The sequence below is a fragment of the Triturus cristatus genome, chromosome 2_1 (genome assembly GCF_964204655.1).
Source record: "Triturus cristatus chromosome 2_1, aTriCri1.1, whole genome shotgun sequence".
Classification (NCBI taxonomy): Eukaryota; Metazoa; Chordata; class Amphibia; order Caudata; family Salamandridae; genus Triturus; species Triturus cristatus.
This window is the reverse complement of record NC_140581.1, coordinates 602834829-602860083: the sequence shown is the minus strand read 5'-3', so window position 1 is coordinate 602860083 and position 25255 is coordinate 602834829. Positions and strand designations below refer to the sequence as shown.

Sequence of the window (25255 nt, the reverse complement as noted above, 5' to 3'; positions counted from 1 at the left end):
CATACGAGCTGACACGTGTGTGTGCAAACAAAGGACTTTCACAAGGCTCACATTCGCTCTGAGGTTCCATGTAAGCATTAACCACTGGCCCTCCAAAGAACTGGCTCCACAGACAACGGTTGTTAAGCTTAGTTGCTGGCTGTTTAGATGTCCATCATTGTTACAATACAGTACTCATGCAATTAGTGTGTGTAAGATTTCACTGCAATTGCCTGCGCTGTGTGTGTTGTAAGTGTGTTTGTGAGTATGTGAAGGAAGATTGCACTACCGATGCACCTGCAATACTTGAGCTTTCTGGCCAGTGTGAGGAAAGAAAACAAGTACAGGCAAAGCCAATAGGTCACCGCTTTGAGAGGCCATTGACAACATTTGCCAAAATTTGATGCAGACGCTGAACATCAGCAAAAAGAAAACAAAACACTTGTTGGTCATGCTGGACAGCACTGGCAGAAACAAAAAAAAGTAAAAATGGCCAATGCATCATTACTATTGTGCCATGGCACCATGCATGATTGCACAAATGTCATAATGCGTCAGCCATTTTGGCTTTTTTTAAATGTATTCTCCATGGAGGATGCAGATCTTGGAGTGGTAAAATGGCCCCAGTAAAACAGTACCTCGTTCACCACTATATAAGCACTCCATTGTGAAGGGGGAATTACCCCATCTAATAGCATGAGGTGAGAGAAATACACCTCAAGGTGGACCCAAAGCACACTCTCTATGCACTTTAAAGAATTATTAACAATAGGTACAAAATATTAAACTGTAAAGCCAGACGTAAAAAATAGACCATGTTCCAAACGGAGTTAAAAAGTTGGGGAAGTGTGCAAGAAATTAAAAATAGTTAATGCTTTAGTTTCACAACTTGAAAAATGACCAATGTCACAGAACCGTGGTGTTTATATCATCCTACCCTAAACATATTCCTTAAACACTTTAAACATAAGAATTTTTCTACTATGTCTTATTTTACTTTTCTGTTGTAAGAATCAGTAATGTACTTCTCGATTAACTGGTGGTCCAAAATCATAATCACTTCCATTCTGTTCCATATGATAAAATGATATCCATGCTTTGATAAGGAGGGGAAAAATGAAAAGGCAGGGTCCTGTGCAGCTGTCAAAGCATACACTTATAAATCCTGGCACTGCCCCACGTGCACCCTGTCCGGGACAGCCCCCGCACACAGATGATGCACTTACTAGTGGAGTGCATATGTACCCAGCTGGGTTGGTGCTACATAATCTCAGATGAAAGCAGCAAAAGTGTGAGCTGTGTTAAGAAGATTTTTACTAAAAACAACTATTGGGTCAGTAGCAAAAAATCTTAAATGCAGAGCGCTCCATGGGGAGCAGAGAGTTGCAGAGCGAGAGAGAGATGCAGAGATCTATGGAGGGACCCAGAGCTGGCTGGCGATGTGCTTCTCAGACGTTTTAATGCATGGGCAAAGTGGGCTCTAGCCCACGGCCCCAGCCATTCAAGGGGCCCCCCTGATAGAGTGAGCTCTGTTCTGCAGAGAGTCTTGCCCTGATGACATTTAATAATTCTTAAATAGATGGTTTTAAATATCGTTTTCCTTTAATTTATTTTTTAATGTGGGTGATGTGTGAGAGTCTATTACATTTTGCAGAGAAAGTGTTTGTGTTTAATGCATCATGCATGAAAAGTTTATTTTAGATCAAAACAGGACCTCAGATATAAGAAATTATAGGGTGTCACAGAGATTACTAGCAGTAATATGAGTGAGCTGCTGCGGTGTTAAAATATTTAAAACATACATCACTAGCCCTGAATATTAGATGTAAACACGTAGAAGTGACGAGTGTGCATGTGCACTGCCGGTGACCTGGGTAAAAAGGGCATGGAAGAGCTGATATTGGTTCATAAATTCAACGCTGTCCCTAATGGGGCCCCCAAAATACTTTTGGCCCAGGGCCCCCAAAATCCTAAGATGTCCCTGATGCTTCTCCAGCCTTTTCGCCAGCCTAACAGCCTGTCTGACTGTGCAAGGGTTAACTTCACATTTTTTTGTTTAAATTTTTTATTAGGGTTTTGCATTACAATATTCCATGAGATACATCAGATATTTCACAGATGAACCACCTTTTGGGTCACTTTTAAGTATCGTTCCTGTTTACAGAGGGCAATTACATTGATTGTCTAGTCCCCAGAACACATTGACATAGCTTAGATCATAAATCTACTACTGTTTTGCTCCAGTGGACTGTAATGTGTTCCGCTGCGACTGAGCCGCTGTGTCACATGGTAGCGAGGGTTAGCATGTCCCCTCCTCTTCTATCTGTATATGGCTTCCCCTATAATGTGTCTGATCATCTATTCAGTTTGGTGAGTAAATCGGCTTCAGAACTGACGTTGGGGATTTAACTGTGCACCGTGGGAAGAAAAAAAAAAAAGCCTCTGGGGGGGAGTGGGGGGACACATATGGTGGGCAAGGAAGATCGGCTGTGGCAGATTGACTGGCTACATGTCCGACAGGTGTGTCCCGGGGCAATCGTGGGGGGAAATGAGCCGTCGTAGGGGTGGGCGATAGACCCGGGGGCACCGCCCATCTCTTCCAGTCGGTCCTCCTACCTGCCAATTGTACCGCTATTGTTGGGTCCTGCGTGGTGGGAAATAGGGAGGGGGGGTGCGGGGTGGGGGGTTGCGTTACTTCTGGTGTTTCCCCTGCTGGTGCAAGGGTTAACTTCACATATGAAGGTTCCCGGCCTGGTCCACTTCCAGACTTCTACTAGCACCAGTCTAAAATGCTGTTGAGAAGTCTGTCACAAGAAGAGACAGCAATCACAGTCCTCGATCATAAACCAGTTCTTTGTATTATTGACAAGCCCGCGGCAATGAGTGAAAGGTTGCAGAGAGTGGGACTGGAGGTCCCCAGCTAGAGGTAGAAGGAATGTGTTGTGAGTGAGCATGTGGAGGGTCTCAAATGATCATGCTCTTTATAAGGACCGAGTTTTAACAGTGAAGCCGTCTAACAGACCTATTGCTAGCAATATACACAGATTGGGACTTTTTCTGCCATTGGCTTGGATTGGGTTAATCACATCTCTGTGAAGTATTCATCTCTCACTTACAGTACTGGCTGCATCCTTCCACCTACACTTCAGTACTTGCGTTGAACTGTATCAGGGGCTACTTCACAAGCACAGCCCTTCTGTGGACTCCTGTTGTCTGGCTCCTGTGCGTCTCGCTCTGTTGCCAATGCTGCATGCTTTAGCACATTAAACTCAGACAGACCTATTGACTTTGCCAATGCTAGTTCTCAAAGTCTTTATCAGAAAATGCATGATACCATCGTTAATCAGATATGAAGGGAGTAAAATAACTTCCGGACTTCAAAACAGTCATGAGGAAATGATAGAGAATTTATCAGAATTGCACAAATCTAGCAGCATTTTCATTCTGGTGGGAGTGATCTAGCAGCACTTACTCCACGACATTTACAGTAAAGACAGAAAATTGTAATCATTGCAGTGGGAAGTTGCTCAATGATGTGCATTCTGGCTTCTGCAGAGATGTTAACCAGAGATATTCGGCCTCGGCGAGTGGGAGCGGTTTGATAACTGGGTCACGGTAACAAAAGCAGATCAGATAACACGGACGCCATGTTCTGCAGAAAGTAGCGGCCTTGTTTGGTGCTTGGAGTAACCTAACCTTTCTGACTCTTGCACATGCTCCGTTTTACAGGACTCCCGTTAACCTCTGGTCACAGGACATTAGGCTCATTGGCTCCAGGGCACGAGTCAGGAGTACACGCAATACACAGCGTCCACCCACTATTTCACAGGGTGGACATCGTCCACCCTGCCAAGAAGTTGGGCCCCACAGAAATATGATGAACTTGTCCCAGTGTAATTTTCAGACACGGGGCACGTTTAACAGCCCCTGCACGTCGTCTGCTTTCCATTCCCAGCAGCAACGTGCAGCTGGGCGAAAGACAAAGGCAGAGATTAAGGGGGCATACGGCCTCCTTTTGATCATGAACTGGAGGCGGCCTGGAACCATAGACTTACATACAAATGCAATGGAGAGGAAACAAAAGCACACAACTGGTTATCTCTTTACAGGTACTTAAAAGATGCATGCTTCTGACTTTGTCCAGTCCCTATATATAAATGCATGCACTGTAAGAATGTCAGATGAGCTTTCCTGTCCCAGCATTTACACAAATAATTTAAATGGCACTAATTTATTTCTTTGATAGCGCTACTACTCCCAATACAGAGAGTTAGAGAGCTTTACATAACGTACACATTATCCATTCAGAATAAATCATGTAGGTATGCAAATCAGTGTTCAAGATGTGTTACATGAGATAGTAAGGGTTGCATGGTGTAGGAGTGAAATGCCCTTCATAGCTCACTATGGTCTACTACAAGGATTACAATTTGTTAACTGCAAGTAACTAAAGGATCTCTGTGTTCAAAGCAGTAATCCACTTACCCATCCACATAAAATAGAAATCTTCGATCTGCATGTTACATGATGTGCTTTGCAGGAGACAACTTTTTTTTTTAAGCATTTAATTGCATTTTTAGTTCTCATATGTTATAACATACATCAGAGCACAACTGCATGATTAAGTGGTACATTTATGCTCACTACATTGTATAAAATGCACACCATGTGTTGCGATATCATGAATAACAAACCCAAAGAAGGTAGCAACAAAAAGGCCCCCCCCACTCCAACCCCTCCCCCCAAACTCCACCCCCCCCCCCCAGAACACTGGGTGATTATGTTTTGCAGGAGAAAAATTAATCTTCTATACTTCTTTGATTCCAATTTGGGACTACACAAAACACAGATTCTCCAACAAATGTGTTAACCTTGCGAGTTATCTCACCATTATTATTTCCTGAGATTTATTGGGCACCTCTGCAACAGATGCCTTAGCCCCATAAAATATTTTAAAATGCAGACTTTGGAACCAATTAAGCAGAACAGATCTAATACCATGATTTTCCTTGTTGCCGATTTCTTTGTGACAGAGTTTTTAAGAAAAATCATTAGTCGAGGCCCAGATTTTGCACCAGAATTGCGCCACTTTTTTGGCACAACCCCGACTCCAAATCGGATGTTAATTATCATAATGCCCTTAAATGTATGCATGATACACCTGATAAACATATGTGTGAGATCTTAGTATCTGATGTCACGGTTTGTGATGTAATTTCCAGTGAGGTCACTTCCTGTGATGCCACGTGGAATCCCCCGCGTTGTGACATGTGCTGTTATGGCAAACGTCATGCCTTCACTTGCATACTGCCTAACTTGGTCAGTCCCCCTGATGGAGCAAGGACTCGTAGAAAAGAGACTTGCTTGTAAGCGATCCGCTCCTTTAACTCACTAACATGTTATTAAATACGTTTTGTGAATAACTAATGCGCACCACACAAACACACAGGTTTGTGAAACTTGCTTATGTGTTTACTAACGTTAAGAACTCGAAACAAATAACTAGAACCGCTTAAAGGGGGAAATCTTTACTGCGCATGCGTCAACTGCATCTACGCAATATGACTAAATAACACTTGGAGGGAAATTCTTTCGCATGACCAGAAGGCACTAAAATGGAGTCTTGAAGACTCGCGTGCATGGCACCTGCTTAGCTAAAGCGAAACTGAGCTATTTTACTAATGCCAATGCGGGAAAAGTGTTAATAAATAAAGGGGAAAAGAGTAGAGATGGGTGGTATACAGTGAAATTATTTTTTAAAGTAACATCTGTCTTTTTGACTTCATCACTAGTGCGCATTTGGGCCTCTCGTGTAGAACTGAAGTGAGCTGAGTCACATGATAATGGCACATGACAACTGAAAGTCAACCCGGAAGGATGACATAAGGGTCAGAAAGAGGACAAGGTTGTAGAGTGCCCGAGCAAGGAAGGTGAAAAGTTCAACTGAATGGATCCACATGTTAAATTTTTAACAATTGTTGCAGATGAGATGTGAATGCGGGTGGTGTTAGAATTGGGGGTCTCGAGTTGGCACAGGTATGCACTTGTGACAAATAGGGACCCTCTCGTCTAGTCAGGGCAAGGGGGTACACTCCTAAAATAACCCCTGCTCACCCCCTTGGTAGCTTGGCACGAGCAGACAGGTTTAACTCAGACGCAGTGTGTAAAGCATTTGTGAACACATACAGTAATCAAGTGACAACACTACAGATGGACACCACACAGGTTTTATATAAAAAATAAGTATTCTTTATATATATTTACCACAAGACCATAAACGACAAAAATCCAGAATACTGTTACTTAAAAATGGTAGTAGTTAGCTTAAGTCTCTTTAGTTCTTAAATGTGACACTAAGTCAATGTACCTGTAGATGCGACACGCAGGGCAACGAAAGTGTTGCAACGATGTTGATGCGATAAAAGTTTGGTGGAAAGAAATAAAGACGTGAAGATCTTCCTGATGCGGCTCGCTTCTCAGATGGTGCGAGGAGACTCGACGCGTCAGCTGCAGCGGCGGCCCCCTTCTTCAGTGATGCGACGACAGCGGCTTTGGCAGCGACACTTCTCGGACGTTGCGAAACACTTCCGCTCGATGCGATAAGTGCAGCAGTTCCGACAGCGGCACGCTTCTCCGTGGATGTGAGGTGCTTATTTTGATCCGGTGCAAAGCGACAACTACAGCGGCGTCATCCAAGATGCGACGGCAGCGGCTGCGACGGCAACACGCTTCTTCCTCGATGACTCTTCTCTTGATGCGGTGCAATCTGTCAGCTACAGCGGCGACACCCTTGTTCAGTGATGCGACGGCGACACGCTTCTCAGCGAGTCGCGCTTCCAGCTTCTTGCAACACGCAGTCCCTCAGAAGGCCCAAAACAGCAGCAGGCACTTCCAAAGACCTCTCGGGAGCTGGTGGTTGAAGTGTGTTGTCCCTGAGGCTTCAGCAGGAGGCAAGCTCTTTTCCAAGCCCTTGGAGATCCTTCACAAGTTGAGCAAAAGTACACACAAAGTTCCTTTCTCCGCTCTTTGGCAGTAGACAACCCCTGCAGGCCAATTCCCCAGTTTCAGGGATAGTCTTGCCTCAGTTTCCTCTTGGTTCCTGTCCTCAGCAGAGGTTTCTTCTGGTTTCCCAAAGTTATCTAAAGTTCTTGGGTTGGGGTCCCAATATTTATACTAAGTTTTCCTTTATTCTCTGAAGGCAGAGAGGACTTTGCCTAGTCCAAACCAGTTCTGGTCAGTCCTGGAGCACTTTGTTTACGTGACACCTTCTTTCCTTTCAGAGTGCAGGGCAGAGACATCAGACGCACCACTAGAAGTAGAGCCAGCATTGTGGAGCGAAAGCACAGCCCTATTCAGTTCCCAGGTGCAACTCCTCCCACCCATCTACATGGAGATCTCTCTATTCAGCCCTGTGCTGACTCACCCTGTCTCCAGGAATTCTCCAGCCCCTGGAATTCCCCAGCCCCTGTCACTCAAACTCCAGACAAGGAATGCACAGCCTAGCAGAGGAAGGTTTGGATGGTTAGACAAGAAAATACCTACTTTCTAAAAGTAGTATTTTCAAACACAGAATGTTAAAACCAACTTCACTAAAAAATATATTTTATCATTCTGAGTTCAGGCATACTAAACTCGAAGTTCTACCATGTTCCCTGAGTCAGTTAGGATTGTAAGATGTAATAATCAAACTGCCTATTCTGGCCTATGGAGAACAGGTAGCCTTGCAATTGTGAAAAACGCAAATGGCTGTAATTCACTATTAGAACATGTCACACACACCAGGGCATGTCCTACCTCATACTTACAATACACCCTGCCTTGGGCCTACCATAGGGGTGTCCGATATGAAGAAAAGGGAAGGTTGAAGGACTGGCAAGTGGGTGCACTTGCACAGACAGCATGGCAATACCAGACTGCACACAGGCTCTGCAATGGCATGCATTAGACACACTTTTACAGGCTGCTTCTGGGGATGGCACAAGCAGTGCTGCAAGCCCACCAGCAGCGTTTGGATAACCAGCCCTGGGCACTCCTGGTGCACTGTACTAGGGTCTGACAGGTAAACCAAACCAACCAATCATGGAATCACTAATCCATACATTAATTTACAATAGGGAGAGCATATACACTTTAGCACTGATCAGCAGGGGTAAAGTGCTCAGAGTCATAATACCAAAAAAAACAGGTGAGCGGAAATACAGGAGGAAGGCAAAAAGTTCAGGGATGACCCTGCAAAAAGGGCCAAGTCCAACAGGTGGGAAATAAAAATCATGAATAAAAATCAAGGGGATGGGTTTGTGAACAATAGTCTAACTGAATAAAGTGACATGTAAGCATGGTGAGATGATCTTGCCCCCTTGTCTGACCAATTAGATTTCGAATTTTTACAATATTGAAACATTAATGGGTGGTACATGAAGAATGAAAGGTATAATTGAGATAGCTTCAGTAAGTTAGCACGATTTGAGATGCTGTTGCTGTGGGAGGTGCTCTCTCTGGGAGAGATGCTGATGAAGAACCGAATGCAGAACCTATTTCCATAACAATTAGGTTAGAAGATCGCGGAAGAATCTCGAGGAAGAAGATAGTGTCAGAGAGGGGAGCTATGAAAGCGTCGGTATTAGAGAGGTCATCTATCCTGTCCTGAAGTCTTTGTCGCCGGAGCTATCCTGGGGGACCCTTACCAGCCCTTTGGCCAGGGGGTTGGTCATCACACCATTCTTGGTAAATATATTTTCCGTGTTATTTGTAGATGTACTTTTCTCTCTGTTCTCTCCTTTCTGAGCATTGATCATTGTGTGAATCCAAAGTATGTGTTTAATTGAATTTTCTCTCCTAAGAATGAGTGTGACTGCACTGTGTATTTGAGATGGTTCACATAAATTTAGATAAAAGATTTAAACCTTTCCGAGTCTGTGGTTATTTCACTTTTAATAAAAGAAGTTACCTTATGTCTTTTTACCATCAACTAGTTAAACTAATGGTCCATCGACCAGAGGAAAGAACTTTTTGATCAGTGAAAGGTTAGCCAGGAATAATAAATAACTAATCTAGAATTGTGAAAAATCAAACTTTGACTCCAGCGGTTTACTAAATTGTAAGTGTGTTTATGGGCCCAGGTGAGTATATGGTGGTGGAGTATCTGTTGTTGGTACGCCGCTGGATCACCCCCACTTCTTTTTATAGGACTTGTGCCCTGATTGACTCACACGTCAATCAAGACATTAATAAAAGCTAGCCATCGAATTCAAAGGACTGAAAATTAAACAATGACTGCACAAACAATCAATCATCTCGCGACACAAAAACAAACACTTTTATACTATTGTTGCATTCACCTGCACTGTGCCACATTGTGCTCAACTAAATGCCTAGTTCACTGCTAGTACACCAACTACCACCAACATTCACTCTCTTTCCCGTAAACACAACTATGTGTCACCCCTCCCCATGCTCCCCACCCTCAGCCCTATCCTTCACTATAAGCCGCAACCGGTCTCACGTGCTCAGACACTCACTTAAGCCCATGCACTCCTCGCCTATTCCCCCTTCCCCGGCCCCCTCTCGCTCCTCCTGCATCCACCCTCCCCACCTCTCTCTCACGTTCCTCAGCCCCGCCATGTTCTCTCGCTGGCTCCTTCTCAAATAAAAAGCTAAATTGCATGTTGTCATTTTTCTATAAATGAAGCAAAAATAAGCTTTTGAGAATCTCTTGCAAAATGAGGAACTGTGTGCTCGTTTTTAGGTCGAGCATTCGAGACCTCTTGTACATACTTTAGTATATACTTATTATATTCTTATACGTGTATGTACTTTGTGGGCTCTGGAGATCAACCCTAGGACTGGTCTCCCTCCGCTTAGAGACTTTCTTTCTGTTCAACTCCCTCTATTTAACTGTCTTGATAGAAAACGACCAGTAGAGGTCAGTAAAATACCAGAATCACTTTAGCATTCTCTAGATTTCAGTCCATAGAAATTGTCTTCCACGAGCACCCGTAGACAATAATTATATTTTTTTCAAATCTTGTATTTTCAGTGATATGACCACCAAAGGCCCTCATTTTATATTAAAAACAGAGCTTTGGACTATACCATTTCCCGCTGAAAGGCAATATTTCTCTCCATGTGTTCTCATACCTGGCGTGTCACGCAGTTTGGTGCTTACTTTCCCTCCATGTTAAAGAACAGTATGTGTTTCAGCACCCAGGCTAATGTGCTGCATAGCTAAAAACATATAAAGGTCCGAGACAAGACCGATTGCATTGCAAATGCTTATTTATATTTGTCCCCTTTTCACCTCTAAAACCTCGTGTGGGTAGGACACGCCCCCTCCTTGTGACCAGTGGAAGTTTGAATTTCTAACTGTCACATCTTAAAATGTTACCTCATGTAGTGATTGGCTGGCACTGTCCTGCGATCTGCTTCAGAGGACGATGAGATGTGTATAATTGACTCTAATATCCAAAAATGCCTGAATTGTACACACTCCCGAGCTGGAGCGGTCTACGGAGAACGCACTAAAGGCTGGTCACTGGTGGGGCTGGAGACAGTCACTCATATGATGGCTCCCTCTGCTGTGCCACGGTCTCTGGACTCAGTACTATTCCTAAACCGACATCCAATCAGTATCTACAAGAATGGACTTCGTGGTAAATGCATTGCCACCTTTGTGGGGGGAAGCACTCACCGGCTGCCATGTCCTCTATGAGGCACCCATAGGAGCATTAATTAATTCACAGCAGATCACAATGTAGCTACTTTAACTCAAGGGCCTTTAAAGGGAAAATGGACCCCATGGCGATGTAGCGCAGACATTTCTTTGTTCTGCCATTACATTTTATTTAGGAAGTCAAATTCTAACTCAAGCAATTCCAACTTGTTCCACAGCAAAAAAACAAAAAACACCCACACAATGCACTAGAAGGGACTATGGGCCTTATTTACAAGCCCCGGCCTTGCGCCACCCATACGTCAATTTTCCCATGTTAAAAATGACGAAAACGTGGTGTAAGCGGCTTGTAAATAAGCCCCCATGTGTATAAAACCTTCTGATGCGTCACTATCAAGCAGCATGCAGGTCAGTTGACTTTTCCATCAGACACAGTACATCTGGTCTGTGAAAAATCTCAGAAATCAAGATCTTTTTACTGTTTTCGATGGTTTTTCAGTAAGTCAACGAACAAAATGTATGCGCGCCAGCAAAGTAGCAAAGATTTCAGAACACGCTCAAAGGTTCGGAGTATATGAAGCCACAGGCTTAATATTTACCAACACTGGTCCCCAAAACAGGGGCACTCTTTGCTACACCAAACCCACACAAGGAACCACTGTGCCTGAACCCCAAGAAAGCGGTTTAGGTTTCCAATTACCACATATTATCATTGAGTCTGGAGTGAATGTCTTACTGTATAAAATAACCACTTGTCTTTATTTAGCGCTTCAACACGCACTTCTGCCACGTCTTAGTGCTATAAACAACAGGTGCTACTACTACCCGATATGATAGGATTCAATTTACGGACCTGGAAAAACAATAACAAAAATTTGAAGATGGTAAGAAACGTTTCCATGTTTAAAGATTGAACGATGCAGAGAGAGTGCGTCACTAAAAACGCTCACTGCGATGACCTCCAATGCTCGCTTTAAATGCTACTGACCAAATAAGTATTGCCATAAAACGCGATCGAAAGTATTCCTAACTTGTGCACAGCAAAACTTATGAAAGTAGATATGATAGTGCCCATTTTTTTTTATTGTGCTTAATGCTAACATGTTCACCCCCTTTTCTAAACATTCAGAATTTGTTAAATTGTGGGAAGTTCCATGGATATTACATGATTTGCCCAAGATCAGACAAATGGCTCGAAAGAAGAGAAACTAGGATTAGGATTTTGGTCTTGTAATGTAATCTCTGGCAACGTGACGAGTAGACCAATCCTCTACACATTTATGTGCTTCTCCTGTAAATTCGTCAATCTGCACTTACTAATTCAGAATAAAAACGCAACAGGACTAAGAAATCAATCAGGGGAGCAGGACCAAGAGCTAAACTCACGAGTACCCTCACAAGAACAAAAACAAACAATCAGGTCCTGATAATCACCTACTTTTTAATTAAAAGAAAAAACAGGCATTGTTGTTTTTTTATTATCAATTTAAATCCAAGTGTGTCACTTGTAAAGAAACACTACCTAGTACAAGAGGCAATGTTGTGTGTAATACTTTTCGTTCGTGACGGCTATTTTCCAGATTTTGAGGCAAGCAACGTTTTAACACATTCACATACTGCTTTGCACAGTCTTATGACATTTCAGAGTAACTGACAGGCGAGCATAAGTCACTTTTGCAGCCGAATATTAGAAGATCCAATTCTGATCTGTAACGTAAAAAAAGCATTTGCAATGCAATGGGTCTCGCATTTGCGAGAGCTTAAGCTATTGGCATTGTAAAGGACAATGGCTTTTTTTATGTTTAAAAAACAAAAAAAACACAATGCCTTTTATTTAAGGCATTTACAATGCCAATAGCGTAAACTCTCGCAAATGCGAGACCTATAGCATTGCAAATACTTGTAAAAGCGCCCCATGCCGCGCTTTTACATTAATGGCGGTACAAAAGGGGGTGGTGATGGACGGAGCATCAGAACCAATCAAACACTCACATCCAGTCAATAGATCTGGGTTTGATCCATCACCGATTTCAACCGAAATGCCAGAAACCGGTCCTAGGAAGCTTGTTTCCGGTCCAGGGAAGGCATGGCTTGGCAGTTCGGGCTGGACTGTTCCCATGAGGCACAGGGTCAGACTGATTTGCATATGGCCATGTCTGAACTGGGGTGGCAGAGTGGGCTAAAGAACGGTGATGGATCAAACCCAGATCTGTTGACTGGGTGTGAGTGTTTGATTGGTTCTGATGCTCCGTCCATCACCACCCCCTTTTGTTACATTAATGGCAGCTGCACCCTTTTCTTTAGACGTGGATCGTGTAAATAAAGGTGCACTTTTATACACACACACACAAAAAATCATTTTTCAGTGAACATATATATTTATGTATGTTCACTGAAATATAATTGTAATTTTTAATTATATCATTTAAAAACACCTTAGAAATTCATTGGAAAAACCAAAGGTTACAGGGACGTTATAATTAGGCTGACATATCACTCAAATAAAACCAAAGATATTCAGCAGTTATAGTTAGCTAAGATAACTATAACTCACGGACCCACAATGCACTGCTCATGACCTCACATATTACATCACTCATGACATTGTCAGTGACATCACTGATAACATCTCAAATTCCATCATCGATTACATCATCCTGTGACATGAGTGTTTTTAAAAAGTATATTAGTGTTAAATATACATACCAAGGTGTATTGGTGAATCAGTGGGTGTATGAGTGCCCCATAGATGAGTGGCTGTATGGGTAACTGAATGGATGTGTGTGTAGACCTATGAATCAGTGAGTGGGTGTGTAAGTACTGGTATGGGTGTGTCAACGGTATTGAGAATGTTAGTGTAGAAGCGGGAGGGCGTCATGTGGATGGGTGGTCGGAAAGTTAGGCGAAGTATTGAATAGATGGAAATACAAGGAGCGAAAATGGTGCTCAAAGATCGTGCGGTGGCATTCAGTAGCCTGTATGAGGACGTTACCCGATTTGAATATGGAGATGTCAATTTTGCCTAGGAAAGTGGTGAATTTAAATCCATAAGGAATTTTGGTTGAGTTGGTGACTGGAAGATGTCGTAGGAAGATGCTTTTCCGTTTGGAGGGTCGTTTGGAATAGAAGATGTAGTTGGTTTTAACAGGGGAGGTGAGGCAGAGGTAGTTATCAACAAAGAGTGTTTCAGGGTGTCGGATGAGTAGTTTGCGTTTAAAAAAATTCTTGCCGTTTTTTGAGAGATAAGTGGGGGATAGAGAATGGTCCATGAGTTAGGGCCATGTTTGGAGAGAGTAGAGTCATGGGGAGTGGGGTAGTGGATGAGAGGGGGCATGTTAGGGTCAGAGATGTGAAGGGGAGAAATGGGAGAGGGCAGTGCAGTCCGAGTCGAGGTAGGGTCAGGGAAGGGTGATGAATCCGGGGGGGTGAGAACAGTACATAAAGGACAGGGGTAAACGAAATATGAGGATATAGGGCAGTAGCTTTCAGAAGAATACACTGGTGTAGATAGAAGTAAGAATTACTGGCGTATATAGAGTATTAGAGGTTACACTGATTGACAATGAGGATTTCCAGACCAGGGGAGAGGAGGAATCGGGGGAGGGCGAGAAGGTGGGGGAGTTCAGGGCATAAAGGACTGAAGTTAACAATATGTAAGAGTATATAGGGAAGTAAAATTGGAGGCATATACAGGCAAACCTAAAAGTAGTAATTACTGGTAAAAAATAAAATACTAGACTTAACAATGATTAACCAATAAGATAATAGACATTACAGGCGTAGCTAAAAGTAGAAAATACTGGTATAAATAAAATAATAGAACCAATAAGATAACAGACATTACAATAATTAACCACGGAGTTCGCCCGACAAAGGGAGGACCCTGGGCTGGATTGCCCACCACGACGTTAGTCAGAGTAAGTTCGAGAAGGTGGAGGAGATAGGCGCAAAAAGGACTGATGTTAACAATAAGTGAGAGTATAGAGCAGTACATTTAGAGGCAAATACAGGCGTAGTTGATGGTTGAAAATTATAGACAGTGATAAACTAATAGACATTACAATGAATTAACCAATAAAACTAGTAAAACTTAAAACCCGTCAGGCGGAACGGAAATGGCGGAGAAGCTATTCCCCTATGGAACGGAAAAGGTATGAAAAAGCACTAACCGATTATAAAGTTGCCGTAGTGGAGGCAATAAAAGCCTTCTACACAAACAGGGTGCTTAGCTCCGAAAACAAATCCAAGGATAGCTTTAAAATAGTTAGAGAATTTTCCAGTCCGGACCGCGTTACCTTGGTCATTACTCCTTCCCAAGTCTAATGTGACAATCTGAATACCTTCTTTGTTGACAAAATTAAGGCCATTCAGAACTCTATTTCCTCTAATTCTCAAGAATGGAAATCACATAAGCGATTCACAAACCCCATAACTGTGTCTAGTTTTCAAAACATTACCTTAGATCGGCTCTCCCAATGACCCTTGTCCTGTTAGAATAAAAAAAATAAAAATAAAAAAAAAATAAAGAAGAGCTCCTCGCACAATTTTCGGATACCTTTCTTTCCCTTCTCAATCTTTCCTTAGAGGAAGGGGTGGTCGCACGTGCCTTCAAAGAGGCAGTGCTTGTTCCATTGCAAAAGAAGGCGGGAGCAGACCCCAGCCTCCTGAGCAACTACAGACCAATATCGCTCCTCCCATACCCAGCAAAAATACTGGAGGCACACATAGCAAAACTTCTTTGTGCATTCATCGAAGAAACTAATTTTCTGGACCCACACCAGGCAGGCTCCAGACCATCACACTACCGAATCAGTCATCTTGAGTGTAGTGGATGATCTGAAGGAGGGAGCAGATAGGGGTGCACACTGGCGTTAGTATTACTAGACCTGTCCACTGCGTTCGATACCATGGATCACACCATATTAGCGGATAGAACGGCAGCGGCGGGCCTGAGGGGCACAGCACTGGACTGGATGCTCTCATTCTTAGGGGAAAGCACCTAATCCGTTAGGCTGGCACCTTATAATTCAGCCTGGGTTAATACCACATGCGGTGTACCTCAAGGTTAAACCCTCTCCCCTCATCTGTTTAACATCTATATTTGCACCCTGATCCATGCTCCTAAAAAACTGGGGAGTTAAGGTATATAATTATGCAGACGACATGCAGCTGATTTTACCGATTGATGAGAAGGATGAATCCAAGGATTTCTTCCAACATACTATGCTCTTCATTAAAGATTGGATGAGTCGTAACTACCTCAAATTAAACTCTGATAAAACAGAGATAGTTCTTGCCAATAACAGACTCGATCAGTGGTTGCCAGCTCATTGGCCAACTGCATTGGGTACTCCACCTATCCCTAAAAATTCAGTTAAAAGTCTGGGGGAGCAAAACCAATGCCAATCTATCCATGCATGATTGGATTAACCTGTTACCTCATCCTGTGTTTACCACCTGAGGACTTAAGAAAATCAGGAAATTCTTCACTAGGGAGGCAAGCATGGTAATCATGCTGGCCCTGATCATGTCTAGGCTAGATTATGCCAATGCGATCTATTTAGGGCTCCCTGCCAATCAAACCCATAGGCTGCAGTTGATTCAAAATCAAGCAGTTAGGCTAGTCTTCGAGCAACTAAGACATTGTCACACTAAGCCACTTATGAAGCAGCTACATTGGCTTCCTGTGACTCAGCGATCCATGTTTAAGACAGGTTGTATGGTCTTCAATGCACTCCATGAGACGGGCCCCAAATATATATCCGCAAAGATATCAAGGTATCTACCTAAACTGCATCTTAGATCAGCCACAATGAATAAGCTGACTATTCCTAGATTCAAGCGCAGAGAACGGGTGGCTCTCACTTTTCTGTACTTGGCCCCACACTCTGGAATTCTTTGCCGATAGACATTAATGTAACATCGGAGTACACCAGCTTTAGAAAAAAAATGGAAAACTTGGCTTTTCACCCTAGCTTACTGTTAGAGCATCAGGAAGGCTTTCCCACCTCTCTCAGCACCAAAGGACCTTTTTTTGTATATGAGCGCTTAACAAATTCCCCAAACATAAACAAACATCTCTGTCCTTTAAAGTTACTATTCAGTGGTTCACCTTTACTGTCAATCACATTTTAATTTTTCGAGAAATGCCACTGTCTGGCGACGTTCTTAGTAGAACCTGCGGTGGGTTGGACAGAGGTGCTGGCTGCCCACAGCGGGCTGAGACCCAGACGGACTACACCCTTTTAATTAAAATTTGTTTTGGTTTTTATTAACTGAGAAATAACATCATTTTGCTTTTAACACTTCGTTACATCACTTCGAAATTGCAGTGTGTTCCAATGAAATTAAATAAATGCAGTATTGCTGTGAAAAGCAGCACTTCAAGCGGATATTCTGAACTGTAAAAAAATAATCAATCATCAACACACCTTACATGAAAGATATTTCCAATGGTGACACAAAACAAATGTACCCATAGATCTATAGCCTAATCCCATATTCAATCCCTTTAACCCCAACCCCATACCTCTATACCCCATAGCTTAAACCTATACCCCTACCTCCTAGCCATAACACCTATATTCCTAAGCCCTTTCCCTTAACCCTCATACCTTAGCCCCAAACTCCTAAACTCTATACCCTAATGAGTTAACCCTCTGCCCAAGACACCACAGCCATAACCCCTTTAACACACCCTTTAATGCTTAACCCAACCCTTATAGTTTAACCCTAAAACTGTTCACCTAAATGCCCTGACAGCTCTTTCCCCTTGTACTTACTTCAATATGCTCTAGAAACAAACACCATCAGAGAAGTGTTTCTTTTTCAAAATATTTATTTTCAGAACTAAGAGTTGTAACAAGAGTTAAATTCTAAGTTTTGAGGCAACATCATCGGGGAGGGGGGGCCAAAAGGCACCAGAGACTGGAGGAAATGAAACTGGGGAGGAGGGATGACTGGGAAGGGAAATGAAAGCGAAAGTAAAGACATGGGTGGGGAGAAGAGGCCGGAGTGGTGAAGCAACGATGGAGAGGAGGAGGCAACTCATGACCAGTAGGGAAGCGGTAGTGATGATGGGGGATACGGGCCATAACCGCAGATCATGCCAAGGGCAGATATGCAATATATGAATTTGCTTACTTACTTTCACAAGTCCAATTACTTTTGTTCCTTGTTTCTATGGGCTGAATAGCCCGATGTAAGGATATGATGGTGGTAGGCAGTCACTCTGGAGACTGGTGCATCTCCTGTATTTTTGGAAGCAGTCTCCCTGAACTAGACACCAGTCACTTGTTCGAACTGAACAACTCTGCAGCTTAGACAAGGAAGAGCTCCTTAGCTTTTCCTTCAGCGCAAGACGGTACAATGATATGCAGCAGGACAGAGAGGCAAAGGACTGAAGTGTGGGAGAGAAAGACCGTGATCAGGGTGGGACAAGAAGGTGAGGGCGGCTGAAGAGGAGAGCCTTGACAGGAGGAGAAGAGAAGCAATGAGGCGGAGGGGCGGGATCAAGCGAGCAACCAGAGGAGGACACACATGGGTAAGCAGAGGGCCATGAGCTCCCATCTCAAGTTTAACGCACAGAATATTCAAACATTTGAAAGGAAAAATAGTTCTACAATGTCAGTAGTGGAAAGATACAACTCATCCAATAAAAAAAAGGAGGCTACACCAAAATATTTCAGATGTGGGACCAACACAAGAATGGGGAAAGAGCCCCACTGAGGCTGAAATAGACAAGACCATCATCAAATCATGATCAGCGAGCTGACAAAGCCCACACTAAGTAGGTCCTTAAGGTACTGATAACAGTAGACCTGTCAACATAGCCTGTAGCGAGCCGCAACAAGTAGTAATGTAATAGGATGAAAGTTTAAGACAATTTGGAAGATGGTTTCTGTTCCTGCAAATGGCCATGCCCCCTCCTTTGAAGATACCGTTATTGACATCTGACAAAGGGAAAAAACACTGTCAGATACAATTTCAAATATACCTAATGCTCAATACATTTGAACATAGTATAATAACTTTTACCAGCTTAGGGTGTTCAAGTTTCCAGACAGGGTAGGTAAAGATTATGGGCTTGATTACCATTTTTGTCGGTGTTCCTGCAGGCCGCCACGCCAGCGTCCCATAGGAAGATCGCCAAACCCGTAGTCAGACCACGCACCGGATTATGAGTTTAATCCTTGGCAGTCGGGCGGTGCTGCAGCAGCGTTACGGTGATGCGTATCTAAAGCACATAGGTGTGCCTTAGACATGCACCGCCGTAGCCTGTTCCTGCACGATATGGAATGCACAATGTTGTGCATGCTATAGCATGCAGGAATGGGGATGCAAATGTACAGGAGGGACAGCATGCAGAGCCAGACCGGGAACCTAATGCAGCCCTGGCAATTTTGTAGGAACAGCCCCCGTAAGGGGGGGGGGGGGGGAGAACAGAGGGTGCAAGTGTGAAGCACTACTACTTTTGTTACTGGGGGCCAATATTGCAGCAACGTTGCAAAACCAGCCGCCAGTAACCAAATCAGCCCCCATCTCTGCAGATCCGGCCCCCACCCTTACAGCCAACCTGGGAAACGCCGGATGCACCTACCGCCAGTCCGGCCTGGACAGCATGTGCCCCCCTGCATGCACCCCCTGGCCCAGGAGCGGAGTTTACTGATTGCAGTGAGCCTTCCAAGAAAAGGGTGGCAATGAAAAGGAGGGTGGTGAGGAAACTCGTAATATGCTCTGCAGTGCCGCAGCAGCACCGCCAGCATATTACTTCCTCTGACCACTGCGCCACCACCGTGGGACCATGGATCCCTGGCGGTTGCTGCGGTTCTGTGATGGTTTAACCGCCAAAGTGGTAATTCAGCAGGTGGACCACCAGTCTGGGGGTCCACAAACGACCACCGCGACTACGGCGGCCCAATGGACTGCCATATTCATAATTAGGCTCAAAACCTCTCATCCATGGGTGTGGTCCCTAGTCTAGGGGGGCTCTGTGCAGGAAGAGATTATGGAGCACACGAGCACTTTCTACCCTCTTTCGTCCACATAGTTCGCGTTTCAAGAGGCTACTACAGTGCCAGCATGCCAACACAAGGCAGCAGCATGGAGATATCACAGCCTACCAAGACGTGGTGTTCTATTTTACCTGGGATTTGGTCCTGATCTAGCATGGAGTACAAAAGGAGTGCAAGAGAGAAGAAAAAAAATCCCACCATCTCCAAGAGAGCTGGCTCAGCCCTAAACTAGAAGGGGTTTTTGAACCAATGTTGTGGATGCTGAAGCTACCATGCAGGCTGATTTACCCGTTAGCACCAAACAACTTTGCCAGCCATACCGCGCCGTGGTCTCAGATTTGCAGATCTTATAGGGAGCTATACACGAGCTGCTGTGTCGACTGGGAATGTGCAGCTACTTTTCCAGGTTTATAGAGCCATGGATTGGCTAGGTTTTAGCCTTTAGTATCGTGGAAGAAGGTCTGCCGTCCAACCTCAATCTAGAACACAGGAATGGCCCTGAATGGTTCCATTCGTCTTGAAACAATTTGCGTACGCACTATACTGGGTGCTTGCTGGTGGATCAACACACAATTTGCAAAGAAAACGGTTACATGAGTTTGAAGTGCTAAAAAGAATCCACATCACTCCTCCACCAAAAACAATTAATAGGTTGCATTGGTCGCTATTATAAATATGATCGAAGGCGACATAGATTTCCGAATGGGTGGTTCTTTCTGTTCCCGTGTCACGGTCATGCAGTGTGTTATTATGGACCAGGCCCTAAAAGGTAAAGGTCAGGAGGCGTGAGGGGCGTGCCGTGCCCCTCCTAACACTCTGCAGGTCAAGGACCTGCTCCTTTCAACCTTGACCCAGTTCCAAGAGAACGTCCAGCTCTGCGGACGTCACGCTGCGTGTGACGTTTGCGTTTTCCTCAACAGAGTTTACAACACAGTGATTTTATCTTAGTGCTAAAATGGCGAATTCAAACAGGGACCAAATAAAGAAATGATATACTCTCCAGCTTAGAGCAACCTCGTGCTTAAAAGAAAAGTTGCTATTTCGTCAGTCTTATAAACCTCACACAACACTGTAGCAAAGAGGCTAAAATTCTAGTGTAGTTCAAACAGGAGCGCTGTGGTCCGTAGATCTCTGGTTACAATCCTTATATGGAGTGACATACTCTTAAGCGAGGGACTGAAACGAGTGTGTGTAAACACCCTTTTTCATAACACAGAGTTGCGGGTACATTTATAGTTATACCACTACGATATTTTCCTGATAAACAATTTTAAAGTCAATACTCATACGTGTTGAGGGGACGGCTAGAAACCACAGGATTTACAACATTACAGAAATATCAGTATTGTTGTAAATCCTGTGGTTTCTAGCCGTCAAATTCACTTGAAACAAAAACTAGGCCTTGGTGACTATTTTTTAAAGCGCGATTTAAAACACAACTAGACTGTTTATAACAGAACGTGTATTTGTAGAGCACACGTTCACCCAGAAGGATATCTTTACGCTGAATAACATGTTTATGGTTACCCAACTCAATGGTACCTATTTTATCGACCTCAGAAGGATGAAAGGCCGGGATGTTAACCTGTGGCCATGAGGTCGAACACAGGCCCCTACAGTGGACGCATTAGTCTACTAAGCCACCAGACTCGACACTACCAGCCATAACATGGAGAGGGTGGTGGCCAACATTTCATTAGTGCTTGGGTGGCTTTATTCTTGTGGGTTGAAAAGTAGTGTGCCCTTTGCATTGAGAATTCATCAACATGTAAAGATGTACGCTCTTTGTCCAGGTCCAAATCCTATTCGAGGCTCATTAGGATGTTGGTCGGAGGCTTTCCGACCGACATCCTTGGTTTAAAGTCCAACCGCCTAATTACAATGTAGGATGTCGGAGCTTAAACCGGCAGGTCAACCTGACTTCCGGCGGACTCAAGGAGCCCACAGACCAGTCTGAGGCAGCACATAATCCCCTGCGGACGGCGTGTGTGCCATCGGTATTATGATGTGGTTTCCGGCAGGCTTTCCATGTCGACTTTCTGATATGAAAAACCTGTAGGAAAGCGACTTTGGCCCCAGTCGCCCCCCAAGGAGGGCCCCTCCGCAGCCTCTGGTTGGAGGCCTCTGCCCCTGTAAATCCCTGCACCGTGAGGTGCCTGCTATGATGGGCAGGAATTTACGGGAACTCCCATTTCTCCATGGGAACTTGTGCTGCACCTGTTTCCGACGGCTGCACAAGCTCCTGTTGGAAAACGGGATTTGCGGCCGCACCATGTGCGGTTGCATTGTAATAGGGTGTTCGGAACCATCGACGTATGGTCAGTCAGTTCCCACACCGAAACTGTGTCTCTGCCCAACATTATAATTAGGGCCCCAAGTACTTGCACCACCTAACGGAGGGGACATTTAGGTTTCCAGTTTCATGCGCAAGTAGGAAATCCAGTCAGTTTATCTTTGCCTTCTGGTACGTGTAATCGTGTTTGGTCTCGCGATAACTAGAAGGGTTAGAATACAAACAGAAAACTAAATTAGCTACTCGCGGATGACATTAAGAAACTTGGGTGCCCTATAACAGGAGTGCTGTTTTGTGGCACTTGACAGCTTAACAGAAGCGAGTGGATACCTTGCTATAGCTGGACGCTGCATTATTTGACGTCAACCTGCCAGCTGAAAACGCAGTGCATGTGACGCGACTTTTAGTACCGTGATCTGCAGAAGAGCATAACTTCCTGCATAGTGCATACCATGTTCAGGTGCCACCTGTCTCTCACGCTGTGAAATGAGCCGACGTTTGTTTGGGTGGTCTTTGACGTTTCGAATGTAAAAGTTCAAACTCCTCATGGAGGCAGCATGTCCTCTACAGGTCCAAAGCTCTCAATGTCAAAATGAGGTCAGAGATGTGAAAGGGCGCGTTGCTGACTTTCGGAAAACAGTCCAGTGGATTGACGTGATCTGATGGAGCATTATGCCTGGTTTCCCTGCTCTAATAGGGTCAGTGCCTTTATCTCGAGGACTTGGAATGCATTAGCCCCTTTGCAGCAACTCCTGTGAATGTTACGAAAGAGCGGCCATGACAGCCGAAAGCTGTCACTTGAGACTGGCCACACAATGTGGCGGCAAGCGAGCAAACATTACTCACCTTCAACACAGCCCATTTCACAGGGTTGTACTTCTGGTAGCCATTACTTTGAAAGTAGAGGGCAGCTCCCTTTATTGATAGTGTAGATCATATTGTTCTGTGTGAGAACGCTGGAACCACTGCACGTTCACATTCGTCTATTTTAGAATGTTCCTTTTAGTTCCTCTTCGTTGGGACTAGTTTTAGTATTGGTTAGTCTTGTTTGTTTCTTGTTCACGCCGTTCCTGTTCGGTTCTGTTTGCCTGTCCTTATTTGCATCAGGCTGCACTCACCAACTTGGGGTATAAAATCAAATCCCGGAGGTCTTATAATGGTAGCAACATGATTAACTCTCTAGCCTCTGGAATGTACTTGTATTCACGCAGCGCATCATTTCCGGATCGTGGCTCTGAAGCAGATTAACGCCGGAATTACTAGGACCTGCCCAAAGTGCATCCATGTGACCAGGGCCGTTTTAAGGAGTTTGGGGGCCCTGGGCCAAACGTACTTTGGGGGCCCTCGTTAGGAACAGCTTTGCGTTTATGATCGAGTTTCAGCTCTTTAATGCCCTCTTTGGCCAGGTCACTGCCAGTGCACAGGCACACTCTTCCAAATTCTAAATGTGTTAACATCTAATATTCAGGGATAGTGACCTGTGTTTTCAATTTTGTAACATTGTGCCAGCACACTAATATTATTGCATAAAAACTCTGAGACCTCCCTCCCATTTCTCATATGTGAGGTACTGTTTTGATCTAAAAGAAACTTTTATGGATACTGCATGAACCATAAACACATTTTTCTGAAAAATGTCTAATAGACTCACACATTACCCACCCGCTATTGACAATAATCTGTTTAATAATTATTCAAGGTTACCAGGGAAAGACACTCAGGGGGCCCCCTGAAAGGCTGGGGCCCTGGGCTAGAACCCACTTTGTCCATGCCTTAAAACGTCTCTGCATGTGACAACGCCTTCCAGGCCTGGCGTCTCAGCAATGCACAAGCACTCTGGGATATGTAGTTTCAGGGTTTAGATTATAATCGGGACCTACAAATCAGGCCTGTCTAGAATATAAATTACAGGTTGAAACAAATAAAGCTAAAACAGGCAGAAGCGGTCAAATGCTAGGGGGGGGGGGGGTCATCTGATGTAACTGGGCGATCTACGATGTTTAAAACCACCCAGCTTGCTCTCATTATTCAGTTACCCACGATACTGACGTCAGTGTCATAACTACTGAGTGGAGCCCTGCCACATGCTATTGTTACTTAGTACTTGTAACTGGACACTAACACCATCACCATGCTTTAATGTGAAATAAAATAAAGAACAGGAGATTGCCTAACGAGACGTATATGCCCTTATTTGTAACGGTAAAACCTGAAACTACTAGTCCCAGACTGCAAAGCGTCCTCTCCTAAAACGTCAGAATCCTTTAAATGTGGAAAACAAAACTGCATGGACCACTAGCTGACCGTATGCACACCAGTCTCCTGGACTCGTCACGACTGTCGCCGCCATGCACACAAACAAGAAGCTAGGGTAACATCTTTATTCCCACAGTGCACAGGGTCAGCAAAATCGTATGTGCATGTCCGCCACCAAAACGCTCATCTGAATTTGCTGGCGCAATTGTTCAGTTGGAAGAGAGCAATACCTCCGCCAGCACAGCAGCCATGTGTGCGAAAGAAAAAAAACCCAGTGTAGGGCCGGCGTCGCCTGGGATTAGCCCCCCTTTCCCCATACACACGCATCAGTGTAGCCAACACTCACCGTGGTTGAAGCTCTCCATGCTCGCAGAATTTCCGGATCACCGAAGTCCACGCTACGGAGTCAGAGGAACCAGATGTAAACACAAGAGGAAGCCGCACACAACCATCTACCAAAAGCCCAGTTGACAGTGACAGCAGCCAGTCACGGGGGAGGTACAGCCTCTCTGTCCCAGCCGACCAGTGCCGGGACGGGCGCGGCCGGCAGTGCCTCCCTGCTCTCCCCTCAGGCCTGGCTAATGCCCGCCTCTGCGCCCTGTGCTAACACTGGGCTCGGGCCTGCCTCTCCCCTGCCTGCCGTCCCCGCCTGCCCGCGCCGAGGATCACTCTCAGCTGCTGCCGGTCGGTGCCTCTGTGTGCCGCTCTCTGTTGTTAGCCTGCCTCCATCCGGCGGGAGGCGGAGCGCCCCCGCCGGGCGCCTGCGGCACGGAACAAGCGTAGCCTGCTGGGTTGGTCCAGTTCAAACACGGAAGCTTAGGGATCAAAATAGCCAAGGTGGCTCATTTTCAGGGCACTTTTGACAGGCTTGTATGATGGCACACCAAGAGAAGGTTTGAAAGCGACATTAAAGTTGTTTAATAAAACTAGGCATTTTTGCAGTTCGTGAAATATAAACACAGAATGTCGGCTCTTCCTTTGCAAGATTGTTTTGCTGCTGCGTCCTAGTAAATACTCCCTATTAGGGTGAGTTCAGACCACGCG

The 25255-nt window shown here is 44.6% G+C and overlaps 1 protein-coding gene across 1 annotated transcript in view; it reads right to left on the bottom strand.

The window, feature by feature from the left end:
• LNPEP (leucyl and cystinyl aminopeptidase) overlaps nt 1–25021 on the bottom strand; it is a 393213-nt gene extending 368192 nt beyond the window's left edge. The window contains exon 1 of the mRNA XM_085632534.1: nt 24558–25021. Within this exon, the coding sequence (XP_085488660.1) occupies nt 24558–24576 (19 nt within the window). The 5' untranslated portion in view covers nt 24577–25021. The remainder of the gene's footprint in view (nt 1–24557) is intronic.
• Nucleotides 25022–25255: the final 234 nt, after the last annotated feature.